Source organism: Thermobia domestica, chromosome 11 (assembly GCF_964235325.1).
Source record: "Thermobia domestica chromosome 11, izTheDome1.hap1.1, whole genome shotgun sequence".
In the NCBI taxonomy this organism is placed as follows: Eukaryota; Metazoa; Arthropoda; class Insecta; order Zygentoma; family Lepismatidae; genus Thermobia; species Thermobia domestica.
This window is the reverse complement of record NC_137464.1, coordinates 213,177,010-213,203,613: the sequence shown is the minus strand read 5'-3', so window position 1 is coordinate 213,203,613 and position 26,604 is coordinate 213,177,010. Positions and strand designations below refer to the sequence as shown.

General features: G+C 35.6%; 1 protein-coding gene across 2 annotated transcripts in view; it reads left to right on the top strand.

The window, feature by feature from the left end:
* Positions 1-1,689: 1,689 nt before the first annotated feature.
* The window catches only part of rho-5 (rhomboid-5), a gene marked incomplete at its 5' end in the record, with an annotated part of 84,338 nt that continues 59,423 nt past the window's right edge, over positions 1,690-26,604 (top strand). Inside the window, 6 exon segments of one of the 2 annotated variants that reach the window (XM_081731585.1) lie at positions 1,690-1,827; positions 8,215-8,363; positions 14,306-14,461; positions 20,663-20,846; positions 22,200-22,274; positions 25,888-26,049. In XM_081731585.1, the coding sequence (XP_081587711.1) occupies positions 1,690-1,827; positions 8,215-8,363; positions 14,306-14,461; positions 20,663-20,846; positions 22,200-22,274; positions 25,888-26,049 (864 nt within the window). 2 annotated transcript variants of the gene reach the window in all.

Here is a 26,604-nt window from a genome sequence, read left to right as displayed (position 1 = left end):
AGATGTCCGGTCCCAGGTTTGAAACCCAGGACCAACCTCCGATTATGGAGTAGGCATCATACCACCCTAACATTATTAAACAATTGCAAAGAATAACAAAAAACACACACATCTACATACAGTATATATATATATACTAACATGTGAAAGAAGTATAAATACTAACCGTATATATTGCAAGGGGTCCTTTACATGTATTGTAGACTCTAAAGGGGGTCGCAGTGTGGAAAAGGTTGGGAAAGGCTGCTGTAGATTAATGATTGTCTCCTAGAAGTTAAATCGCTCTACCTTCTTATTTAATTTTGTTTTTAATTTCCGTAATATATTAATGAAACCTGAGCCTCAATCAGAAATCGTAAAACTTAGATGCTAGAAAAAAAAGCACTATCCTTATTATTAGAGTTGTCAAGTTACTTTTTTAAAGAATTTCAGTCTAAACTTTTTCTGAGCTATGCTCTCCTTAATCCCCACTTACGTGAAGTTACAAATATTGCTTTAGCAGTTTTCTCAAAATAATAAATTCAACTGTCTTCTGTGCTATTTCTTTGCATGGTCCTGGGTTTGAAGAATACGGATATAAAGTTGAGCAACTTCAATAATAAATAAAACAAATGAATTAGAAAGAACATCTTGTAAAATGTTTTTGTTTGTTTTCTTATATTTTTAATCTTCAACCAGAATTATTACACTTCTATTTTCGAATAGATATGATAAAACTCTATCTGTACTTTATTTGTTTACAATGAAATGGTATTGAAGTTAGTTTTATACTCTATAAAATTGACATCGGACACTATGAATAATAATTCTTACAATTCCTGTAAAAGAAAAAATGAAAATTTCCAAATAGTTTGGAGTTTACATTTAATTTCTTTAAGTTATTATTCTTAGACATAAGCATAAAAATGTGTGATTTTAGCTGAAAACTCAATTATTTTGAGGAAAACTTAGCTTAAACTTATTCTTCAGAAAGAGAACCTATGCGTAGTTCACAGAAGTTTACCAAAAGCAAATGCATTATTTGAAGTCCTTTATATCCAAGCCTGATCCTGATCGTAACTAAATTTCCTGATTCAGAGAAAAGTTATACAAGTTTTCTCTAATTTTCGAGGCTTTTCGTAATTGTTATCGTTAACAGCGTCTTTTGGAAAACAGGTATAGGTCAAATTTGTTAAAATGAATATATATAATTTAGCTTCTGAAATCTTGATTAAATATCCCAATGCACACAGTCATAAACTGAACGTTTTTTCTTCTTCTTTTACTTCCTTCCCTAACAGTTGTCAAAGTATAGTTTTAGGCCCACTTAAAATTTCATAAATTATGTAATTTTTGACAGCCCGTTAGCAGAAAAATAGTTTCCAAGCTGTGTAATCACTAAAACTTTTGATCAGTACTTCAAAGACTAGAGACCTAAATCCAATTTCCACAGGGACGTTGCAGAGGATTTTCGGATGTTTACTACTTTTACTACTACTACTACTACTACTACTACTACTACTACTACTACTACTACAAGAAGAAGAAAAAGAAGAAGCAGTGGCTAAATAGTCAGTGAGAGAGTATTGAGTATTTTAATTCATTCTATCTGGAATAGTATTTTTTAAATAAAACTTTCGTTTGCATTAAACTTGTATCTTAACATTGTGTACGTCGAATAATATTTGCTGCTTCTTATTTTCGTTTTAGACTCTAACGCGGCGGCGACCTAGGCGAACGTCTCGAGGTCGTCAATGGTCCCGGAGCTATGCGCCCTCTTCCGTGGTTGGAGAACCAAGGCCCGCGCCCGCCTCGACAGCGGACCGAAGCTCTTCACTCATGGATGAGGTAAGTAATTAGAATTAATTTCTTACTTTTTTCCTTCATCATCATCAATCGCCCAGCCATATTTTCAAGATGACTACAAAATTCAAATTAACTAACAAGTGGTTGCAAAATTTGTATAATATTCCATCACTAATATTGGTCAGTATGATACTTTGACGATGAAGAATTCATGACATCAGAGCTTTCAGTAAAGGAGGCTTCTATTCAGAACAGATTTAGTTTGGCCCACTTATTCTTGCATACTTTCCAGAGTCCCTCAAGGATTGTGGCTGGACGTTTTGTGATGTTTCAATTTAATAGACCAAAGACACAAAAGTCATGAGTCATGCATCTGACGATTTAATATCGATGTCTAAATGGGATGGCCTTCATATTTGTTTCTTGTTCCATACGAACCATGTAAGCTGCTGTTGTTTAAGCGTTGTGACTGCTGGTCTGGTCTTGGTAGATGTGTACTTGGACGGTCTTATTGCCATACAAAGTAGGCGTATGTTGGCGGTATGTGGAATCTAAGACATGCTGTATGTAGTAAACAGCTTTTACCTTCATATTAGATTCTCTTCTGTGTTTAGGAAGCTTCCTTTAGTACAGAAAACTGTCGTCACCATGAACCCTCTGTGCTCCTTTTTATCGATAGGACAGTATAAATTGCACTCACCTGCTTTGGCCTGTCAAAGGAACCCGCGCCTCATGTAGGGAAACGACATGATGTCATTTATCATCCGTTAGATATCGTTCATACAAACGTTTGCATGCCACTCTCCGTAGAGATGTACGTTAGTATTACAACATGGATCTGGCGTTTGTGTGCCATTTTCAGAACTAACTTCTATCGGATGATTCGATGTTGGTTACTGAAACAGTTGCTGATGACCGTCGGACACATGCTGCTATTTCACATTGTGTTTATGGATTCTCTTTGACCACATTTCTGTGCTTTAGCAAGGACTTCTCAAGTACGTTGCGGAGATGGTTGCTTCTGTTAAGGCTTGTGACTGGACATTGTGTTCTTCGAAGGTGGATGAACATTTTAGTACATTGGCGCATGTGTCTCTTTATCGGATAATATGAAACCTTTGCACTTAAGCGTTTTTTTTAAAAAAAAACTTATACATTTTTGGAGGCATAATAATCGCAAAGACCCTTAGTTTCTCTTAGCTTGTATATAACTGTTTGCTTCACTCGTGGCATGTATGATATGGTACTGGGGCAAACGCGGCGCCTCTGATGGCGCGTGCAGTTCGCTACTGTAAGGATGAAATGACTCTTTGTATTTAATACAACTATTGCACATACTCTTTAGTCTAAGAAACACAACTTCATGTGATTATAACGTTATACACTTAACAATGAACTAAATGTTCTATAATAAACATCACCTTATAAATATTAATTAGGAAAGGATGGGATATCGATATAGGAACACATCAAATTAATACTTAAAACAGTTTTCAGCCTCTGATTATTTTTATTTATTTATTTTTGACCTACACAGTTCATTTAAGGATTTTTCGTAATAATAATAATAATAATGACACATTTTAATAATAATGACATAATCTCATTTTATCTCATGAAAGCGATGGGAATATATATATATATATATATATATATATATATATATATATATATATATATATATATATATATATATATTGTTTTGTAAGAAATGTGTACTGTGTTATCTCCATAAGAGTAATAAAACACTGGTAGTGTTCCTCTCCTACAGTAATGTTTGGAAGTCAAGCAGTAGGGTAAGGTACATCATTTAGGTGTATGCCATTCTGACGTATGTATTTTTAAGTAGATTAATATAAACGAAAATAAAGGAAGTTAGTTTGGTAATTGTTACATATGTATATAACTTACCACTATTATCATAGATTTGTTCCGGACTTAAAGGTTTATTTGTGCACAAACGATTCAAGATTATTTCTATTCAAAATTGAAGAGAGTGAGTCTTAGCGGGGAATCTGAGGAACACTAACTTCTTTGCGTATAAGTGTTTCATCTTTGCTTATTCTGGAAAAGGGAGACTTCAAATTATTTTGGAAGATTTAGACTTTTTTAGTTGCTTTGTAATATAGTATACACAGGGGAAAAAAGTAATAAATCTGCTTTAATATCATTTTGAATATCATGTTTACTTGTAATATGCACCATTTGTACTACTAAATAAAATAATAAGTTTCCGTGTTCATACATTTCCTCTTACAACTTTTCAGAGAAGCCAGCAAAGAAACCCCCTTTTTTAAAGTGGTTATACAATCTGCGATTCGAGTTTACAGTTCTCTTTCACTAAAAAAGAATTTGCGTCATAAGGAAAGAAAATGTGAGAAACAAACACCGATAAAAATGTCCTGTAGATACTAGGCAAGCAAAGCTGCTTTTGAAGTGGAGACAGAGGGAAGGTTATGAAGTGTCAGAACCTGCAGAGAACTTTCTTTTGGGAAGTTTATCTGCCTGAACTTTCGTAATTGGTAGTTTCCTTTCATAAAATGACAGTTCGTTAGTTTGACTTATATGTGCTACTTTTGTATTGATAGTGAGAAAAATCTGTAATATTTCCAGTTTGTTAACAATTGTACAGATGGTGATCAGAAAAATGGAAACACCTGAACGAAATTGCAACTTACCAGATTAATATGGTGTCGGGCCATCTTTCGCCTTCAGAACAGCCTTGATGTGACGTGGGATGGAGGCATAGAGGTCGTGAATGGTAGCAAGTGGAATTTTACACCATTCCTCGTGCAGGGCATCGGCCAGTTCTGTGAGAGAGGATGGAGGTGGAAATCGTCGCCAGAGTCGTGTTTCCAAGACTGACCACAGATGTTCAATTATGTTGAGATCTGGGGATTGGGCGGGACAGGGGAGGTGTTGAACTTCATCCCGATGTTCCTCAAACCACGTTGCAACAACGCCAGCTGTGTGAATGGGTGCATTATCATCCTGGAAGATGGCGTCATTGTCCGGGAACAACATCCGGACCATAGGATGCAAGTGGTCTCCTAAAATTGCGACATAATCGTTGGCAGTGATTCGTCCGCTAAATGTGACCACAGGACCCAATGAAAACCATGATATGGCGGCCCACAGCATCACCAAGCCGCCTCCTTGTTTCACAGTTGGGCGGAGACACTGCAAATCATAAGCTTCTTTGGGCGTTCTCCACACATAAACACGGCTGGGAGTAGGGTGAAGGATGACTCATCCGACCATATCATACGTTTCCAGTCCTCAACGGTCCAAGTTGCATGGTCGCGGCACCATTTGCGGCGTGCGAAAGCATTATGGTCCCTGATGAGCGGTTTGGCCCGTGCAACACGACACAAGTTCATGTCATGCAATTCGCGGCGGACTGTGATTGTCGAAACAGGGTGGGGGAGTGCTGATTGAGTTCCTCCGTCACTTGCTCCGCAGTGGCACGACGGTTCTGCGTGACAATGCGCTTTAATACCCGGCATGACCTGTCACTCATGATTTTCTTCCGCCCACTGTTCCGCTTCCCCGATGTGGTTTTCCCGTGTGTTGTGTAGGCCGTCATCACCTTCGACACTGTCCCACGCGACACACCTGATACAGTAGCCACTGCCGTCACACTCACTCCACATAACCGCGCACCAACAATTTGCCCTCTTTGAAACTCTGAGAGGTCTCCCATTTTACACTACCTCCGCTTGCTGCAGCCACTGGACACTGCTGTTCCGCTGCGCCTGATGTAGTATGGAGACCGACCTAACACACCACCACCAGCGGTCCGGCGCTGCGGGCGCCACGACACCACTGCCAACCCATACATCTGACGTGTTGCCAACTACAGATGTTCCATTTTTCTACATGTGTTTCCATTTTTCTGATCACCATCTGTATATATCTTGCAAATGTATAAAAATTTCTCGTTATATAACTTATCGTTGTTGAAACGTCAATTCATTTAAAGAGAACACTGGGTGAAGCTATTTCCGAAAATGGTGGTTAAAAAGTAATAACATAGTTGAAAAGTCGTACTGTATATGCATCCAATGAGGGAACTTTGGTGCAGAACTAGAATACTTGTCTCTGATCCTCAGGTTTATAGGTTCGATTTCAGTCCATGTAAGGTTGTTATGAACAACATCTTGACAGTGAGTTTTCTCATTGTTTCTCCCCATAACACCCCCTTTCTTTCCATTTTCGCACCATTTCATCAATTATTTTATTGTCAGTTAGTTTCCTTTATCAGTGCCTCCTTTAGCGTACACAGCAGAATCATAGTTTATTATAATTAAAGATTTCATTTAATTTTGCTACGTACACCACATAGCTAAATCAGTCATACATTCTTGATACCCATTTGTTTTCCAGTATTTCCAGCATTGGGTCATGCCTCATAAGTCACTAAGTGTTATGAACTTCTCTCGCCTAATCGATTTTAGTAAGGTTTTGCTAAAAAGGAACAGTGAGTCAATTGTTTCCATATCCCAATTACTGATTGTAATATTTACATCATGTTTTTATTTTCCCGCCAGAGCATGAATGAAATATCATGATCAACTACGACATGAACATAACGCACTGAATGAAGGGCACGATGAAATGTCCTGTTGAAACAATGCAAGCGAAACAGCTTTTGTAATGGAAAAAGGATGAATATGAGATAGCTAGCAAGCAAAATTTTAGAAAGTTGTGAAGTGGATGAATTTGTAGGGAACCGTCTTTGCAGAAGTGTAGCTATCTGAACTGTCTCAGTTGATAGCCCTATTTTCATAAATTTACAGAATGGTAGTTTAACGTTTGCTATTGTATTACTCTAAAAATCTTCCTGAAGTCGTTACATTGTGCTTAGCATGTCTTAAGGTGTACTAAAAATTACTTTTAAGAAAGTCAATATCTTCTGTTGCCTGCTTTTAAAGCCAAATCAATAAAGTTATATGTATGGACTCGAAAACACTTTTAAGAGAATATGATGTTTGCATGTAATAATACAGAATACAATAGTCCATATTGTAATTTTGACTCTGTGAGAACTAAATATCAAAATATCTTTCAAATTTTAGAGTTACCTTTCATCACTAGGCCTAGTCTTTGGTACAATTTCACAATAAATAGTTTTGAGCTCTGCTCACAAAATATAATCATTACTTGTTTAGCTTAGTGCATTAAGCGTACATCCTCAGGGGTTTAGTAGAGTATGATTTGATTGCGGAAAGAACATACTTACAATAACTTCAACTGTTTACGTAAGTGCATTCATTGTAAATTGTTTTAAAGCATCAAAGGACTCATAAGGTGCCTCAAATAGTGGTTGGAGTTCAACTTCATCTCACTGTTACTTGTTTTATGAAGACAACTCTGTGATAAAGGATGAAAGGACATTAAATACAGTAAAACCTATCAACTTGGCCACCTGCTCATCTTGGCCCGGTTCGTTCTTGAACCTGCATTTTCCCGTAAGACATTCGCTACTTATTACTCTGTAAGTTGGCCACTTGTCTATCTTAGAAGTTAACCACATTAAAGCAATGTTTACACTATGATGATAATGATACATTTACCTGCGTATCTTGGCCACGCAAAATACCGTTTTGTTATTTTTCTTAACTCTTTCGTATTCCCATATGAGAGGCAGATGATCTGTATTTGTGACTGGAGACAAAGAAGAATGGATTCCCAAGATTTGTTCTCTTAGGCCAAAGGGTGAAAAAAAGATTTGAACTACCCTGATAAACGATGAAAAAAAAGATGTGAATAAGAAAAAGCACGTACATGAATTCAGGAAATGGTTGTACGTGTTTGTTTACCATGTATATTTTGGTATAAACATTAGTTATATCGGCTCCTCTCATAAGTGGAGAGCTTTAGTAATTCCAAAAAATTCTCCGAGTTAAAGCTAACTATCTCAGTTGTCAATTGTTGGCACCTGACGGCTTGTCGAAAGGTAGCGGAGATTTTGAGATATGAATTCCTGTAAGATTTTCTCAAAACATCTTTTGCTCCGAGTTAAATACTTGTAGCTCATTAACAGACGATACTATACAAGAACTACTGTACTGTATGTTGCTAAGCGTACTGTATATACCTAGGTACATCATTTAAAAGTAGCTGTCGTGCCATTGCTTATTAAAATTTTACAATCAAGTAATACTGGAAATCCTGTTTTAAAAATACACCAGTCACACTTATTTTCTGTAAGTTGCCTGCCTGTCTAAGTTGGTCACTTTTCAATGGAACCGATGGAGCCAACATAAACAGGTTTCACTGTAGGAAAAAAAAAACTAGTATCGATAAATCACTGTATGTCTCCCTTACTAAAATTATACATAATCAATATAACTCTTATTTGTAAGTTACCTGCCGATATGTTGAGAAATTAATCAGTAACTTTGTGATATATTTATTTTGTTGCAGGTATTTTTTGATAAACCCACAAGTGCCCAGCAGCCGGTCACTCCAGCAGACTACGTGGATAGTGGTACCCTGGACCAAGACCACGGTGGTTTTGGATCACCAGACTCCAGCAGGGAACATCTAGGACCTATCAGAGAATTGTACCATAGGTACGAATATATTGTACTTTCTAGATTTTTTGAAACTAGTTTTCTTGGTTTACAGACAGCCGTGTACTGTGACAGGATTTTTATTTTATTTATTTATTTAACAATCACCAGATACAGCTCAGAGGCCATTTTACACTGGATATCCAACAACAACAATGGAAAGGATTTGGGAAGGTATCGGCCAGGGCCTGTTTAGTAGGTACCATCCCGGCATTTGCCTGGTAGGACTGAGGGAAACCCTGGAAAACCTCAGTCAGGATGGTCGGCAGCGGGATTCGAACCCACAACCTCCCGAATGCGAAACCAACGCTCTACCACTTGAGCTGACAGGATTTTGCTAGAGAAAAATTAAACAAAATCAACTTCCACGTCTGATCAAGAGATCAGTCCAAACATAGACTAAATTCTAAACTAATAACTCGGACGAAACTAATGATTGTTTTCTCTTGGGTTGAAGTTACGAAATCTAATAGTTCGATAGCCATTTCCAAGATGTTATTAGTGAAGTAGCCTCATTCGAAAGGGCTGTAAACTAATGACGTTTTAGATTGATAACCGCTTAACTTCAGCTTAACGGACAAAATGCACGTGTCCTTTTTGGGTTAGTGCTGCAGGATATTTCTTATTATCAAACAAAAAGGGTAATACATAAAAGTAGGAAAGTAGAAGAGAGAATGCCAGAGCATGGGCGCCCGAAGAAAATTTCCTAGGAAGGCGGGGGGGGGCTCAAATCCCTGGTTGCTATATTACGTTTGGTATTTTTTTATTTGTATTAAGAAAATCTTAAAAAATGTAATACATTTTCGTGAGCCATGAGGGGGTGCTCGAGCCCCATCCTACCTCCCCTTCGGACGCTCATGTGCCAGAGTACTATTTTTCGATAGCAGGATAGTATTATTAGTGAGGATCTGAAGTGTGAAGATAAAGTAAAAATAAGGATTGGAATGACGAAAGAAGTATTTAGGAAGAAAACAAAGTCCCATAAAATTTTTACTATGGCGCATTATATTTTATAGTCAGAAACTGACATTACGCAATAGGAATGGATAAAAATAATATCTAGAGACTTTCGAACTGTGGATATAGGAAAAAATAGAGAGAATAGATCGAGGGGAAAATGAATGAGAAAATGTTAGAAATAGGAGGAGAAGAAAAAAACTATTTTAGATATATTTAAAAATAGGACGATAAACTGGTTAGGATATTGGCTGAGAAGGAACTGTAATATGAGGTACGGTGGCAAGAAAAGAGGAAAAGGTTACGGTTGGTGGATGATATTGAAAGAAAAAAATCCTACGTGAAGACAAAAAGATTGGCTGAAGACCGTGGTGGATGTCAGTTTACTATAAGTGATCTGTCAATAATGACAAAATACCATTGATGATGATGATGATGATGATGATGATGATATATATGCTACATAAAAAATAAAAGAGAGAATGACAAAATTATTCTCTGTCTTTTAAAAAATTAAGCAAAAACGAGTAATACTAACTTGTAAAATTTGCTGAAAGTGTTAACTAATATTAATTTAATGGTGTGGATTCCCATCATTAGTGTTCATCAATAATAAAAAATTTCGTAGTTTCATTACTTTCAAAACTGTCATTTCATAACTGTCGTACCTCATATACGAACAGTGTAGTATACATTCAAAACATTATCCATCGGATTCTGTTGGCATTTCTGTGTCGTCAGGAAAATGTGGTCTTCAACTGGATAACATCCGCACCTGCATGCTGTTTGTGTTATCCAGCGCACTCTCAAAAATGCATGTTACCTTTTCTAGCCTGCACGATTCCCAGAGCTGTCCTTCATTGAGCATATGTAGAAGTCATTGAACGGTATCCGTTCCGGTCTGTTACGGTACCTCAGCGACAAATCTTGATCAACTGCGTCACCAGGGGCCTCATTATGTATCGGTTTGGGATAATCATCATAGCAGTTATAATTTGCTTGTTGCATTTTTTGCGTTGTGTTGCAATTCACAAATTTTGCTAAGACTGATACGTAAGGAGACTTCCGGTGAAAGAAGCGTAGAACCTCGATATCTAAGATGACACACTGCACCTCTACGACTGACTCTATGAAAAAGTCTAAGCCTGCCATGAAGCTAGTCCCTGAGATCCTTCGTTCGATCCCAGCTCACATCAAGTGAACTTTGTGGTGGACAAACATTGTGTGCGTGGGTTTTCTCGGGTTTTTCCCGTTTCCTCCCACTTTCTTCATTCCACCGTTTCATTCATTTCTCATCATCACTGTCTCCTTTAGCCTTGCCGGCATAACCGTGGGACGTGAAACTTAAAGATTTCATTTCATTCCATGCCTTGAAGCTAAACAACTATCGAATGTAGTGATTTGGTCTTTTGACATACCCTGTACATTTTGTCCATAAGTATAATACCCTGTACAAAAAGGACAATGGCTGTCATTACCCATTCATCCATTTATGTGCTGTACCAATGCACTTACCATTTAATTAATCTAGAAAGTAAAATCTTGAAATTAAAATTAAAGTTTTCACTTATTCATTTAAATTTAAATTAGTTTGTTGTTCTTTTAGTTTTTGTTTAGGTATTAAAGTGGAAATAAATTCAATTTTAGTCAACTGTCTTACTTTACAACGATTCTTTTTTAAAAACTTAACAAGAAGAAAAAAAAGTGAAATTACTTACAGTTAAAACGAAAAGGAATGGTGATTATTTGCGCTGTATCTGACAAAAGGAAAGAGAGAGAGAGAGAGAGAGAGAAAAGCGAAAACAAGAAAAAAAATGACGGTAGCATCACTTGCAATTGTGGGTAACGTGATTGTCTGTCTCTGTTTTTTTCTCTCTCTCTCTCTTTCTCTGTCTCATCTGACAGAACATACGGCAGGCAGAGGCATCTAGTCTCTAGCACCGGTGTTATGCCGTCACTGTTTCTCTTGTTTATTTGTGTTTCGGTAGAAGAATTGTCTCCCGGGACACCAAACCTCCTGAGTGCACATCGTTTTTCTTAATGAAAGTGACTAAAAGTACCAACCTTTTGTTTGCCTCTTTCAACTTCCTTTTCTATGCACGTTATGATTTCCCATGGGAATAATTTCTACATGAGGATAAAAATGTAAATACATACATACATGTAGAACGTAAGAAAATTATGTTTATATATATATATATATATATATATATATATATATATAGATAGATAGATAGATAGATAGATAGATAGATACACTTTACATTTTTAAAATCATTTTCGTTGTTTTTCAATTCTATATCTTTTTCATTAAGACAAAAAAATGTGTTGTAGCAGTTAAGAATCATAGTACCCAAAAATATATATACACCAATTAGAAGCAATTCAATCAAAATGTGTACTCTATTTAATATATAAAGACAAGGGGATCTACCCTTGATATGTAAAATATCTTGAACTCGTACCAAGCTATTCAGTGCGTTTTCTTGAAACAAGAACTAATATCCTCCTGTGTTTTCTCCATAAACTTATACATAATGAGATAGATTCGCCAAAATTATTGTCCGAAATGTCCCTTCATGTTCCGAACAGGAAAATGCGCTCGTGGCTACAAACATTTGATGAACTACCACAGCGTACTAATACATTATGTATATCGCTTATTAGAAGAATGTGCACAACATATAACAGTGTTCAAATAAAATGCCTTACAATAGATGTATTTGATTTACACATAAAAGAAAAATACTTTGACTGTATAGTTTAACATGTAAAATATTATGTAATCATTTACGTATACTGCTGAACACTGTCAATGGGTATACATCTGTTGTGTCCAAAATACAATAAATAAATAAATAAAGGAAGGAAGAAAGAAAGAAAAAAGAAAGAATTAAGTCAATTAAATATCAATTCTAATTCAAATATTCATAAATATAATACGCAAAGAGGAAAAACTCAGTTTACAGTTGAAAAAAATATATTCAGCGATTCTGTAGACTAAAGTACTTCGATCTCTAATGAAAATGAAATGAAATCTCTTAGTCTACGATTGTGTCCTGTAAAATAACACAAGACGGATGGTTGGATCAAACTAGGGATCCCACCATTACCTATCTTTTAAAAAAGGTGTAAGTTTAAAAAAAAAACGTCAATATGGAAGTTAAAAGGACGTGAATATGGAATTTTAGCAAGAAGTTAGAATATTTTTCCATGTAAAGAAATCCAGCACCTTAAAAAGCAAATGGGTACTTTATATAATGAACATTTGTACTATAGATTTTATATTGAAATGATTAAATCTATCTACCTAGGTATCTATCTATCTATCTATCTATATATATATATATATATATATATATATATATATATATATATATATATATATATATATATATATATATATATGTGTGTGTGTGTGTGTGTATATATATATATATATATATAAATGAGTCACTATGTTTGTGACTGTACATCTTGAACCACCAAACCGATCTCGATATCAAAATTTCAACATAAATGAGGTTCGGACCTGGGATAGTTTTTATCATTTCACTTTGGCGGTGCAACTTAGAAGAGGGAAAGTTATTTAAAAATGATCAAAAATGACAAATTATTTTAGTGTCGAATCCATAGCTTTCCGGGTCGCTGAGATGAACAGTGACACTTCTGATATCGTTTAAATCCAAATTCAGCCTTTTATGTCCAAAATGAAACTTATTCTTCCCGTACGAAGAACAGACCATCTGCTAGTTAGTTATATAATTCTATACTTAAATGTTTTTATCCATTTTCCTTGTATTGTTATGAATATTTGGAGAAGCAATTCTACATTACACGGAATCGGAATTATTTTTATTTTTAGTTTTGATAAAGTATTCCGGTCTCACTTCTCAAGTCTCTCTACATTCAACCAGAATAATATCTGGATATATAATTTGCATCAAGGTTATGTTCGTTATAATTTTTCCCATCGTACCTTTAAGTAACTCTTTTTAGTTTACTTATTTTTACATAAACGTAAATAAACTTATACTTGTGTTAAGATCTTTTATCAATTTAATAAGAGAAGATAAGAACATAAAAAATAAAATAAACTTTCTTTTTGCTTACCATATTTTCTATAGGTGCAAATTCAAAGTATTCAGAGAGTAAAAAATGTGAAACTGGAAAAATGAATCCAAGAAAATATTCAGCCATCTCCGACTTTCTATGTCGATTCGATAATTGCTATGCCATTCTAACTAAAACATATGCCAACCCACGACAAGTTAAAGATTTTCGGGAAATGAAGTGAATATACTCTTTTTGGGAGCAAGAAAGCTATTTAGCTAGGTCTCAATTTCGGGAAGATTCATTTAAGAATGACTGTAGGAAGACTGATTTCAGAGGCATTGAATGCTTTTCGTAAAATGGAATAAACTTATCATTTTGAGGCACGAATAAAGCCAGCTTAGCTATTGTCTCTATTTTTGAAAAAAAGTAAAGTTGACTGTAGGAAAACTCATTTTGATGAATATTGAATGATTTGCATGAAATGGACAAATTTACTGCTTTTGGGTGCAATAAAGCGATTTAGCTAGGTCTCAATATTCGGAAATCTTACTTAGGAGTAATTTTATTGAAACTTATTTGGATTAGGATAACTATTTTCATAATTGATGTATAAAATTACGTATTTAACACGACCGTCATCGAGCAATGCTCAGTCTTCTACGTAGTATCTTCAAAATTACGTAATTTTCCTTTACAAATGATTAATTGAAACTTTACATAGCATTACCGAGACTTAAAATTTTCTGATGAGCATAATTCTCGTTAGACATCTTATTCGTCATGATGTAATGTTGTAAGATAGAAATTATTATAATCAATTGTGGTATTATTTCTTCTAAATTACAAGTTGAGATATTTAAAATTAGATATACACAAATCTATTGTTGTTATTATATTTATTTATTTATTTATTTATTTATTTATTTCAGGCCGCCTAGTTGGCGAAGAGCGCAGGAGAGGTTAGAGGTGAGCGAGGCGGGACCTGAAGTTGGCATGTCTCGGATCTGGAGTCATGTGCTGGATCGCGCTTTTGACAATTCAGACAGACGCCAGTATGGGATGGGTTTCGTTGGCAGGCTTTTCAGGTAAAAAGTTTTCTCTTTCTCTCTCTCAGGTGAATTTTGTGTCACAACAACAGTGAAAAATCAATTGAGCCAAGACAGGAAGCCTTTCTTCCGAGCACTTTCTACGAAGCCAAAGTTCAAAAACATCCATTGCAGGTTTCAGTGTTTCAGACTTTCAAATAAAAGAATTAATTGATTGATTGATTCTTTTTATACTTACTATATTTTGTGAGCAATGACATCTTCCATACAATGATATTACGTAATTAACATTTTTTAAAAAGATTAACTGTACCTGCGCTCTCTATGCAGTATATCATTCACATATGAGCATGAATCTGCTTGTCATTCCTTACAACATCTGTATATATCCCATTACAGACACAAGTGAAGAACGTCGTGATAAAAATCGGCAAAGGGTATCATAAAGGGGAGATTTTTTTCGATTATTTTTTCAATATCTCACACAGTTTACAAGATTTGAGTCTATTTCTGGTTGGAGTTTCTAATTCATGTATGATCAGTGTTTTCTTTCTTCTTGCATGCACTATGTAATAAGCAAATATATTACACACACACACAATTAATTATTATGTCAGTGATATATGGTGTTCATTGGCCAAAACACTTCAAATAATAAAGATTCATCTTAGTCTGGAGAAATGGTTATCCTTCGATCTTCATTATCATTTGGTCATGAAAGAAACGCCGGAGAGATATACTAACCCCGTACACAAATGTGTGGTGTAGGAATGTATAACTCGTAGGATATGATGCTTTACTTTTTAAAATTTCAATATCTCCAGCGTACCCCTAAAAAACGTAATAAAGAAATAACAGCCATTTTTCAAATATTCAATTAAAATTGAACAATCTACATAAAATTTGCAATCGATCAGTGAAAATGGCATCTTTCTAGAGCTTGTTTCCAAGATATCATTGCTAAAAGAATTCGCCACAAACATAGTAACCTAGCATTTTAATACATAGATTATTGCAAATTGGTATTTTCTTTTGGAAACCAAGAATTCCCTTGCGTAAATCACTTACCTGACCACTGAATTTACACTTGATTTATACTACTTTCACTGAATTTTAAGTCATGATATCAAACTGGTTAAAAAAGGTGCTTGTTTGTTCGTTTACTAAAGCTTAGCATTCCTTTTCAACACCAAGGCCATATGAGATGTAAACGTTCAGTTTAAGGTGAAATCTGAACCATTGTAACGCGTTCAAATGTTTTCCAACCGGAATCAAGTACATCGAACGCGTGCACACTAGCCACTACGCAGGGCGTGTTAAGAAAAATGAAATCGTTAAGTTTTACGTTCCATGGTTATGCCGGGTAGGCTAAAGGAGACGGTGATGATGAGAAATGAATAAAATGGTGGAATGAAGAAAGTGGAAGGAAACGGGAGAACCCCGAAAAAATCCACACACACGGTGTTTCTCCACTAAGTTCACTTGGCACGAGCTGGGATCGAACCAAGGACCCCATGCACCAGAGGTAAACACTTTACCACTGAACCACCGCCGCCCCTGTTAAGAAAAGAGAATTGAACATAAGGAAGCAGGAAGGCAATCGACGCAAAAAAAAAAAAAAAGAAAGAAAGAAATAGTAAGTTTCGCACTGTGTGCATGCTTTTTATGAATGAAAGTTATGAATTGCTTATCTACTATAAATACACTTAAATTGATTTTCCATGCAATATTTCGGCTGTCCTCTTGCAGCTTTCCGCTGGTCTATATACAGATGTTTGTTGAACCAGAATTTCCTTCACATACTGAAGTGCTTTTTTACCTTAACAGAATAGTGTGGTCGAAACATTGTTGAGTTTATTTATAGATTGCTGAAGAATAAATTAGAACTGTACACAAGTATCCGGAAAATGTAAGATATACCAATGAAATTATTCACTTTTAAGAGCCCGACATACTAAAAATAATACAAAATTTACAATTTTTCTATTGCAGTGTTATTCTGCAACAGAAAATATGGACCTGGAGAATTTTTACTGTTGTCATCCTTATAAATTACAGAGTTGCCAGAATAACATTTCCCCTAAAATCTAAGTTAAGGCGGCGACTAGAAGAACGTACTCAACTGCATTTGATTACGTATCATATTGTCTTGGAATCTTGTGAACTACTCTTTAAATAATAGTTGTATTTCATTTGTAATAAACAAAAATAGTTTTAACACACAGTTATTAAAATTAAATAATAATATTATTTAAAAAGTAGTTCGCAGGATTCCAAGAGAGCATGATACGTAATCAAATGCAGTTGAGTTCGTTCCTTTAGTCTCTGCTTCAACTTAGATTTTGGGGAAACGTTATTCTGGCAACACTGTAATTTCTATGGATGGCAACACTGAAAGTTCCTAAGGTTCATATTTGCTGTTGTAGAAGAACATTATCTATGATTATGGAAAGTTGCATTTCATTATCTCCTTTTACTTATGAAAAACAAGAAAAAGCAAAATTGTAAATTTTGTATTATTTTAGTATGTCAGGCTCTTAAGTCGTCGCTATCATCGCTGTTGTAAGCATTCTCAAAGTTACTATACCATAATTCTGTGTAATTTAATTGTTTTCAAAACTGTTTATTTAGTTTTAATAACCGAATTTAATTAATTACCGGAAATACCATGAAAACTATAAATAATACTAATAAAAATTACACAATTATCGTATGGCAATATTGATGCTTATGTCATGTAAGACGGTGACAATATATTAGTAAGTTAAATAAGTTACCTTATATTTTCCGATATTAATACAAGAATATCAACTTATTCTTCAGTAATCTATAAACTTAACCTTGTTTAGGCCAGGGGTGCTATTCAGCCGGTTCGCTAGAACCGGTTAAAATATTTCGAGTTCGCAGAACCGTTTTTTTATACCCAGACATAACAGTACATTTTACCCAGTTATACCCAGGGACAGTAAATTTTAGTTTAACTATTTTTGTATCTAGAAATTCTTACAACTACAGCTTCAACATATGATCTCTTAGAACAAGGTATAAGCGTTTATTTCTTAATCTCAAAGGCTCAGATACCAAGAATGAGAACTGGGATCTCATGAGTGTAGTGGTGAGGGTTATTTATATTTGAAGCAGGTACATACCATTATCAATAATTGTTGATCCATTGCTGAACTAATGTCTTTTTTCCAGTACTTTTTGACAACGTCTATTTTGAATAATTCGTTTCCAAGATATTCGCAGTGGTGCCTAATTTCATAAGTGCCTTAATAATAGGATGATGTGTATATTGTAACTTGTGGTATCCAGTTGCACTGCCTTGTATGATTTGCCTTTGCTTTTGTCTGCCTTGTATGGTTTGCTTCCTAAGAGAGTTATATCTATCTATCTATCTACCTATCCATATCCATCTACTTTCTCTATATATATAAAATACACACACACATATATATATATATAATAATCTTTAAAAATTAGAATAACACTACTGGTTTAGACTACACTGTACTGTATAAGGAAAAAAAACTCTCTTTAAATTGAGAAGGAGGTTTCAGTTTCAGCAAACATGTGTGTATAGACCAGCGGAAGACTGCAAGTACCAAAACAGCTGAAAATCAATTGTCTGAAAAATCCATGTAAGAACATTTCGGTAATCAATTTATAATTTTCATTCAAAGAAAAAAAAAATAATTAGGTACGAATCAATTGTGTTTAATAACTGTATATTTTTGTTCCACTTTTGTTTAGTTAGAATGAAAAGCTAAGTTGATTTAAATCAAGTCATGCTTTTTTTTAAAAAAAAATAATGTTAATTAGTCTTGTCTATCACATAATATTGAAAATTATACATAGTATGAAATCACTTATCTTTTATTTATGTTTTTATATTTTCTGTATTTTATATTCTGTAAAATACAAATATACAGACTCACATAAAAAGAAAAACCTTTTTAAATATAGGTATTCATTTCTATACACATTGGCTAAGTCATTTATATACATTCTACGCAGAATTTAATCATCATCATTTTATATATATAAGAAAAGAAATGTAATATGCATGGGTCAAAAATTTGTACAGGGAAGTTAAAATAAAATTAAGCATTTAATTTTCTTCCATTTTTTTTCGACTGGTCTTAAAGCAAAAAAGTTTGTAATAATAAAGATTTGAAATAGATAAATAATTCGTACTACTTTTTCTACCAATAGGAGTGTAGATAATTTTTAAAGATATTTTTGATTGTTTAAAGTTTGATTAAACCAGGGCGCAAAATTTCCGGTCGCTATTGGCGACTAGAAATTTAGAGCTGAAGACCAGTGTTGAGTAGGAACGGTTTCTGCCTAAACTCACAGGGCTGCGCAGTTTCTATTTCTCACGAAAATCATTGCCACTGAGTGAGAGAAAACACGGAATGTGAAATCTTCACAATGGATATGGAAAGTGAAGTCTTCACAACGTTGTAATTCGCTCCTCCTTTCGTCACGAGATTTCCAAATTTGCTTCTAGTTGTCACATTTTGTGTAGTTGTACCTGTGAGTACTGCTTCATGTGAGAGAGTCTTCAACAGTCTCAACAGAGTTAAGACTGCCTACAGGAATTCATTGAAGACTGACACACTGGATGATTTGCTGACAATTTGCTTAAAGACTTTGATCCGAAAACTGCAGTGGACAACTGGTACTTCAGTGCAGAGAGAAAGAGCGTTACACAAACGTGAAGTCGTAAGGTAAGATATTTTTTAACATGTATGTGAATTGTACAATTCAAATTTGATTACTCTGAACCTAATTGTCTGGTTTTGAAATTCTATGCCCTGATGTAATCTCTTTGTTTATCAAACCAAAGGCCTTATGGGGGAGGGGGGTCTCTCACAATTTGTACGTGAGAGATACTGGCAACATCGTTCTTGGACTGGCGAGTGCGTCTGACTTCAAAATTTTGCGCCCTGGATTAAACATTTCAAAATAATTAACTATTTAAAAAGGAGAAAAGAAATTTTCTGCACTGGTATTAGTAATAGACTTTAGGCTTCTTATAGCTAGTTGAAAAAAATTTGGAAAAGTGTTCATTTGTATAATAGAATCCTAGGCAGGAGGAAGAACACAGGGTTTGCGATTTTTTTAAGCATGACCGTGTGCGTATGTGTGTGTGTGCAAAAAATCACAACATAAAAGATGTAAAATAAAGACATAAAGGAAAGTAATGATGTGGTTATTTCTTACCTGATATCTTGGCCTATAATAATCGAACTCGCGGTATGTAGTATGATCTGAGAATTTCGCTCAAACAAATATAACTCATGTATTTCTATATTAAATGACATTTCCGAACAAGATTAGATGTCTTTCCCTGTGACTTGATGCGATGCGATTTGTGTGGTTGCCTGAAAATTGATATGAACCCAAAATATTTTTCTCATATTCGAAAGACTTAGCTACACTGAAAGAATTTGTTATTTATGCCTTTGATGTCCTAAATGATAAATTTGTTGCATTGCATATGCTGCTCTGTTGTCAGCTGGGAGTACGATGACTAAGTGGGAATCACTTGATGCCAAAGTCCTTGGTTGGATCTATGGACGTATGAGTTTGTGGTAGACATAGTCGTGTTAGTGTGTTTTCTCGGAGTTCTCCCATTTCCTCCTACATTCTCATTTCATCATTTTCTTACGTAATTATTCACTTTTATTGTTCATCAGTCTCCTTTAGCCTACAGGCCATAATCGAGGGACGTCAAACTGAAAGATATAATTTTTCATTGCTGTTGTCAACTGTTGCTGTCAACAACAACAACAAGAACAATAGAATATGTTCAGCTCCCTCATGGCTAAGCGGTTAGTGTATGCGCCTTTGGCATGGCAAACCCGGGTTCAATTCCCAACGGGAGCTTATGTGGTTCGGATCTCACGTTAAGCTGCAGGTCCACGTCTGATATAGCCTTGCTGCTGAAAGGGACGCTAAAATAAAATAAAATCAACATCAGACAAAACGACATGTTGTCAACGACGAAGTACAGTTTGAACTATATTTGTGAACTTGAAATTTGTGTCAATATTTGAGTATAGTCTAAATCTACTGAATGCTGCATGTTTATTATTATTATGGGATATATTGTATAGCTTGTGTTAGAGAGATCTTAATATACCATATTTCATAGAATTTCTATCCAGTGACATAGAGAAAATGAGTATCTTCCCTTCAAGCTAATTAATTTGTTTCTGTTTTGTTTTGTAGGCGGTCACTTCGGAAGTCTGTTGTAGAAAGTAAAGATGTAAGGGAACAACTGGATGATATAGAGGACCATCGCCCTTACTTCACGTATTGGGTTACGACGGTGCAGGTCCTTATTATGATCATATCACTTGTGTGCTATGGATTTGGACCAATAGGATTTGATATGCATCAACGGTCTGGTTTGGTATGTATATCATGGTACTTTTGTTTTTAATGGAAAAGAACATTAAGCTTTGTTTACTAAAGTAGTAATGCATTAGATTGTCGGAAAGGTAACGACGTATTTTTCCTCTGTTTCTGGAAGTCCATTTATTAATATAAAGAACAAGAACCAATCAATGATACACCATTTTCCGTTTTGTTTACCAATTTTCAGTATGCTTCATAATTGCTCATTCATGGTAGGACCTGTTTTTATTGGGAAAAAAAAATGAACATGGCGATGATTTCTAGCCTCATTGAACGTTATACCACACAAGGAGTTTCGAAGAGAGCGAAACAAGAAATCTGACAGTGCAAAGTTGGTCCTTTTGTTACCGCACCCCATTAAAGCTGCAATAATTTGTGACGGATGATCAAACTACGCATTGTGATAGAATAAAACTCCTGAACTACTAACGAGCTCCGGACGCTTCTGGGTGATTGATTCGTTCAAACTGTCCTATTGTGCAGTACACACTCGAAATGATTGTTTAGTTCAGTAGTAAGAGTACGAAAAACACGACATGACAGCTTTAAAATCGCACCATAATCAGAGTACAACGTTTCCTCTGGTATCTGCTTTCGATGTCGTTTGACGCGTCGGGACCAAGACTGTTCTGCAAAACTCAACCATATACATATATAATATAAACTTTAAGAATGAAGCTACTACAATTATTAGCTAGCAAATTACAAAGAAGATACAAATGAGTAGTATTTCTGGAAATGAGTTAACGCCATCTGTTGCAAAAATGCGTCGTAATTTTACTGACAAGTCAACAAACATGTACTGTATAGTATTGCAATGTCATTATCATAGTCGTATGTGTTCTGTTACAGAATCCAGCTTGTCGCAAACTGAATATTTTCATGTCCTGCATTTAGCGCTAATCTCTTCGTTGATGGAGGAATTACCCTATATTAATGCCTTCTTTGATTACAATCTTATCCTTTTTTCACTTTTCACCATATACTCCATCGTAACCCCTTAAAATGTAATTTCTTCTTAGATAGTGTCTATATAGTTTCTTGTACATCTTGTAATTATCTCCTTCCAAGCGTACCTTTTCTGTGCCAGTACACATTATATAAACTAAAACTTTTAATATAATATTTACCATGTATTACCGCTGAGTTGTTATAATTTAGTAGATAGTTGGTAACTTTAGTTTCTTTTGGTTCTAGCTCTGGTAGCCTGTGGTTTAACTATCGATCTGCTTGTCGTTTTATTATTAAACTTTATACTTTAGGTGTAAACTGCTTTAATATTAAAAAGTGTGAATTGTAAACAACTCGTGTTAGCTTTAACATCATATTTTCTTCGTTTCTCTCGTAGGTGCTTGTAACTAGTCTTTCGCTGCAGCAAGTGGATTACTTTGAACCTGCCAACTTTTGGATAGGACCTAGAGCAGTAAGTAGCAATCAGAACATAAATTCAAGATACTATAGTGCGTCCAGTAAGAGAACGTCTCTGACAGCTCGCAGTGACATTGCCACTACTCGCGTGTCAAGTTTTTTTTCGGTGCAACTGTAATGGCAATTTAATTAATGGTATAAGACAGAGTGATCGTGATTGGTAACACTGGTATCAAAGTAGGGGCTGCAATGTCCCACCGCATGTGGTAAGAAACGTCAGAGACAATCTCTTGTTGGCCGTGCTATAGTAACTGTCAGCCACTTGTGTTACGTGACCTGATCGTTTTGAATCAAGTAGAGCTGAAACTTCAGTTTATCATTGAGATCTATTACAACTTATCAACATTTCAGAATACAAAGTCAGGTACTGCATTTTGGCCTGCCTCTAGCTATCATTGTTATTATGCTTTTACAAAAGGTTTATATCAGACTGATTTGGCAAGTCTGCTGTTAATTATAGAGTTGTGCCGGAGTGTAGTGAAGGTGCTAGCGAAACAGTACATCGTAGGATTTAGGATTTTAGATTTCTGGGCTCTCGGCATCTAAGGCTATTTAGCCCGTCACGTTTTGAGGGATGACGTCCCTCGGCGAGCACACTATCCGGGGAAAGGGAAGAAAGGAAGCGGCCTGAGACCTACAAGTTAGGTACCACCCCGACATTTGCCTAGTGTGAATAAGAAAAACCCACGAAAACCTCATTGAGGGTGGCTGGTCTGAAAAAGCGTTTTTTTACACTTTTTCGACCGAGTGCCCCCACCGGGAATCGAATCCGGGACCGCCCGCACCGAAGGTGAGAGCGTTAGCAACTACGCTACGCGGGGACACCCAGTACATCGTAGACTCACATTTTTCATACACCCAAATAGTGAAACGTTGCCGGGAAAATGTTTTATCGTCAGAATGACCACAAGTAATTATATCTTGGTCAGGCAAACTCAATGGGAACCACGCAGAAACATTCACCAACAAAAGGAACCCGTTGAAGTTTACCAGCGAAAGTGTTGCTGTGAGGTGCTCCGTGGTATTCGTCTGTTGGTAGGCCGGAAGAATTACCATACCAACGTGACATGGCCCAGTCCATTGTTAAATCATCACCTCGGCCGTCTTGTTCTGCGGTGCGTACATTAGGGCCGGGTTTACTACATCTCTCGCACCACATTGCTGAACGTAAGACAAAATCTACGGAAGACATTTGGCGGGATCAAAATGGAAGATGGTTGTCACTGGTGCGTGAAGTGAGCAAAAACGTTAAGGTGAATCTGTCTACTTTCAGGAATCCATCATAATCCCAGTCTACGGAAAGGCACCCCTTGTTTGTATGGAGCCAACATGAACAAGATGGAAATCTATATAGACAAAGCGTTCACCCATATCCTCCTCTTTTATCGTAACATGATACTGGAATCTATGTTATTTCTCTCGTCCCATTCCTGTCAAAAACCCTAACGCATGGATTTATGCGCATTTATATTGTTAAAACAACTTCTACAACATCACCTTTGCTGATTTACGGAAAATTTATAGATAGAATTACAGTATAATTCTTATACTTGTACTCCAAATTATTATGTTGCAGTGGAAATTGCGACATCGGGCGATAGTCTATAACCTGGTGGACCGATACAGCCAGTGGTAGCGGCTTGGTTTTCCATAGGAATGTAAACCTAAATATCAGTTAAATATACTCCGATCACTTTTCTGTAAATTTGAAAACTGAATTAAAACTGGCTATCTAAAGTACACAATGGCCATATTTTAAAAAATATATATATAGGCAGTGGCGTATTTAGGGGGAAGGGCTTCCGGGCTTAAGCCTTCCCCCCGAAATCTTACTTACTACAGTAAAGCATATGAAATATCTTGCACAATTTTCAGATTTTCAGGCAAAGCCCCCCCCTCCGAAAGTTAGCAAAGCCCTCCCCGAAACAAAATCGTGAATACGCCACTGTATATAGGTAACAGATGATATTAGTTACGCAGCTACTTGCATGTACACGGAAGAGAGAAAAGGAAAAAGTACAGTAAGTCTTTGTACAAAGCACTATACAAAACACAATGGAAACAAGTAAGCAAAAGTAAACAATATTGACAGCTTTCGAAAGACCACAATTGTGCTGGACACTTTTTTAGAAATGTACGTATATGTAAGACACTAATTCAAACTCTGTACAATCCAGAAATATCCTCATGTGGTCTTGCAAATGTTGGTGAACAGAAAACTAATGTCGCATGGTTCCCATTGGACAAATCTGTGAAGAATGTAGTGACAATACACTTTTTCCAGGAGCAATCCATTCCTTCTACCGTGCTACCGTTGTGGTTGGTATCGCCTATTCTAATAGTTCTAATTCCATGGTATGGCCTAAAATACGATTTCTTGCACGTTATAATGTGGGCGCCACAGTTCTAAAAAAGATACTGGATAAAATTTCTCGTTTATATAAGCTAATGGATCAAGGCTTTTCTGCTCAGTCTTGATCTGGCAGCACTGGGATATAAAACCTGGGATATGTTTCATAAAAGATATAAGTCTTATAATACTAGTTAAGAGCTTGTGAAAACTACTTTTTACATTGTTTGTATTATGGTTGTTCTTCAAAAATTGCAAGCAACAACTTTTGTAATTATAAGTTATTTTTAATATTGTAGTACATAAGATTCTGTTTTATAATATGAAAGACTCTTCACAGCGGGCCTATATTTATCGAGTCTGTCAACGCAATATTCCTCTAAGATTAGTAATTATTATGTCAGTTCTAATTGCTAAAATACATTAAGACGTTCTTGAGACCATTACAAAACTGGTGGCCTCCTTAACGTCGGTTCATCTTCAAAGTTTTTCCTTCCATGCCGTCAATTCTTGCATCCGTCTTTTAATGGTGGCGTATGAAGGGGCATACTTACCTAAAGTTAATATCAATGATCATATACTGATGGATATCAGACGTTGATATTCCTTTGAACTACAAATACCTTATGACCATTTGTACTCGATGTTTTCCATTTTCCAAACTTCTGACATCTGATTCACTTCAAGGACCTGTCAAAGACTAGAGAAGTTCCCTAGAATACTGAAATTTGTACATGTTACTAACAAAGATTGTACTATTACGATTGTCCTCGTGTAATATTTATATATATATATATGACAGTTTCTCACTAAGTTATACTTAAGCAACTTAAAAATTTGACTACGTAAAATTCAAGATACAAGATACGTGAGGATTTACGGAACACATTACTTACTTAAGTCGAGGGTTATGTAAGTAGATGTTGAAACAGAAAATAACTAAACTTAACGTGCTATTTTTCAACAACTTCTTCTATCTTATTTTACATAATTATTCCTCATAATTCTCAAACCACTTATATTTACTTTGTTACTTTAAAATAGTAGAGGATCCAACGTAATGTATGTACGCAAGATCCCTCATTTTAAGAAAATATATTCAACCCAGCCATATAAATAGGATTATTTACGGTAATTATTTTAAATTGTAAGTGGTATTGAAATATGAAATAAATGTTAATCTAAGTCTTCATACATATTTACATAATAAGTATATTGTAACCATTTTATGTGTTTGTTTTTTTTCTTCTTTGCCTAGGCTGACTTAATTCACCTTGGTGCTAAATTCGCTCCTTGCATGAGGAAGGATGATAAGATCATAAGAGGAATAGAAAATGCTCGGGAGAAGGAACGAGACACCGCGTGTTGCATACGAAATGACAACTCGGGTTGTGTGCAGTCGTCTCGTGCAGATTGCTCAGTGAGTATTTGTAATTTTATTTAAACGTATAGTAGACTGTATATTATGTGAAAAGCACTTTTATTTTAATCGTTTTCTTCTTTCTTGTGACAGTTCAAGAATATGTTCATTAAACTAGCAGGAAACTATCGAAATAGTCAAAAATAAAGAAGAACGAAAATTGTATACAATCAACTGTCCTTCGTGTCAAATCACTAGAATACCTTGTAACATTCTATCTAGTAACGACTTTCCTAACCCTCGCCGCTGGTCTATTGCTAGCGCGCATGCCTTTGGTGCACAGAATCCTGGATTCGATTTCCTGTGAGAGAGCATTGGATCTTGGACACGTTATGATAGTTCCGATTCCACCTTAAACTGTAAGACCGCGACTCATATAGCCTCAAAATACTTGCCGAGCATGAACAGGGACATCATATTCTGCTCGTTAGAATCCAAATCACAACATCTACTATTTTCTCCTTATATTTAGCCATGTCGCGCTAGCGCGTTCAGTATATACTATGTATATTAAAAGCGAAATTAATAGGTGTTGTGAATCCGATTGTAGGCATT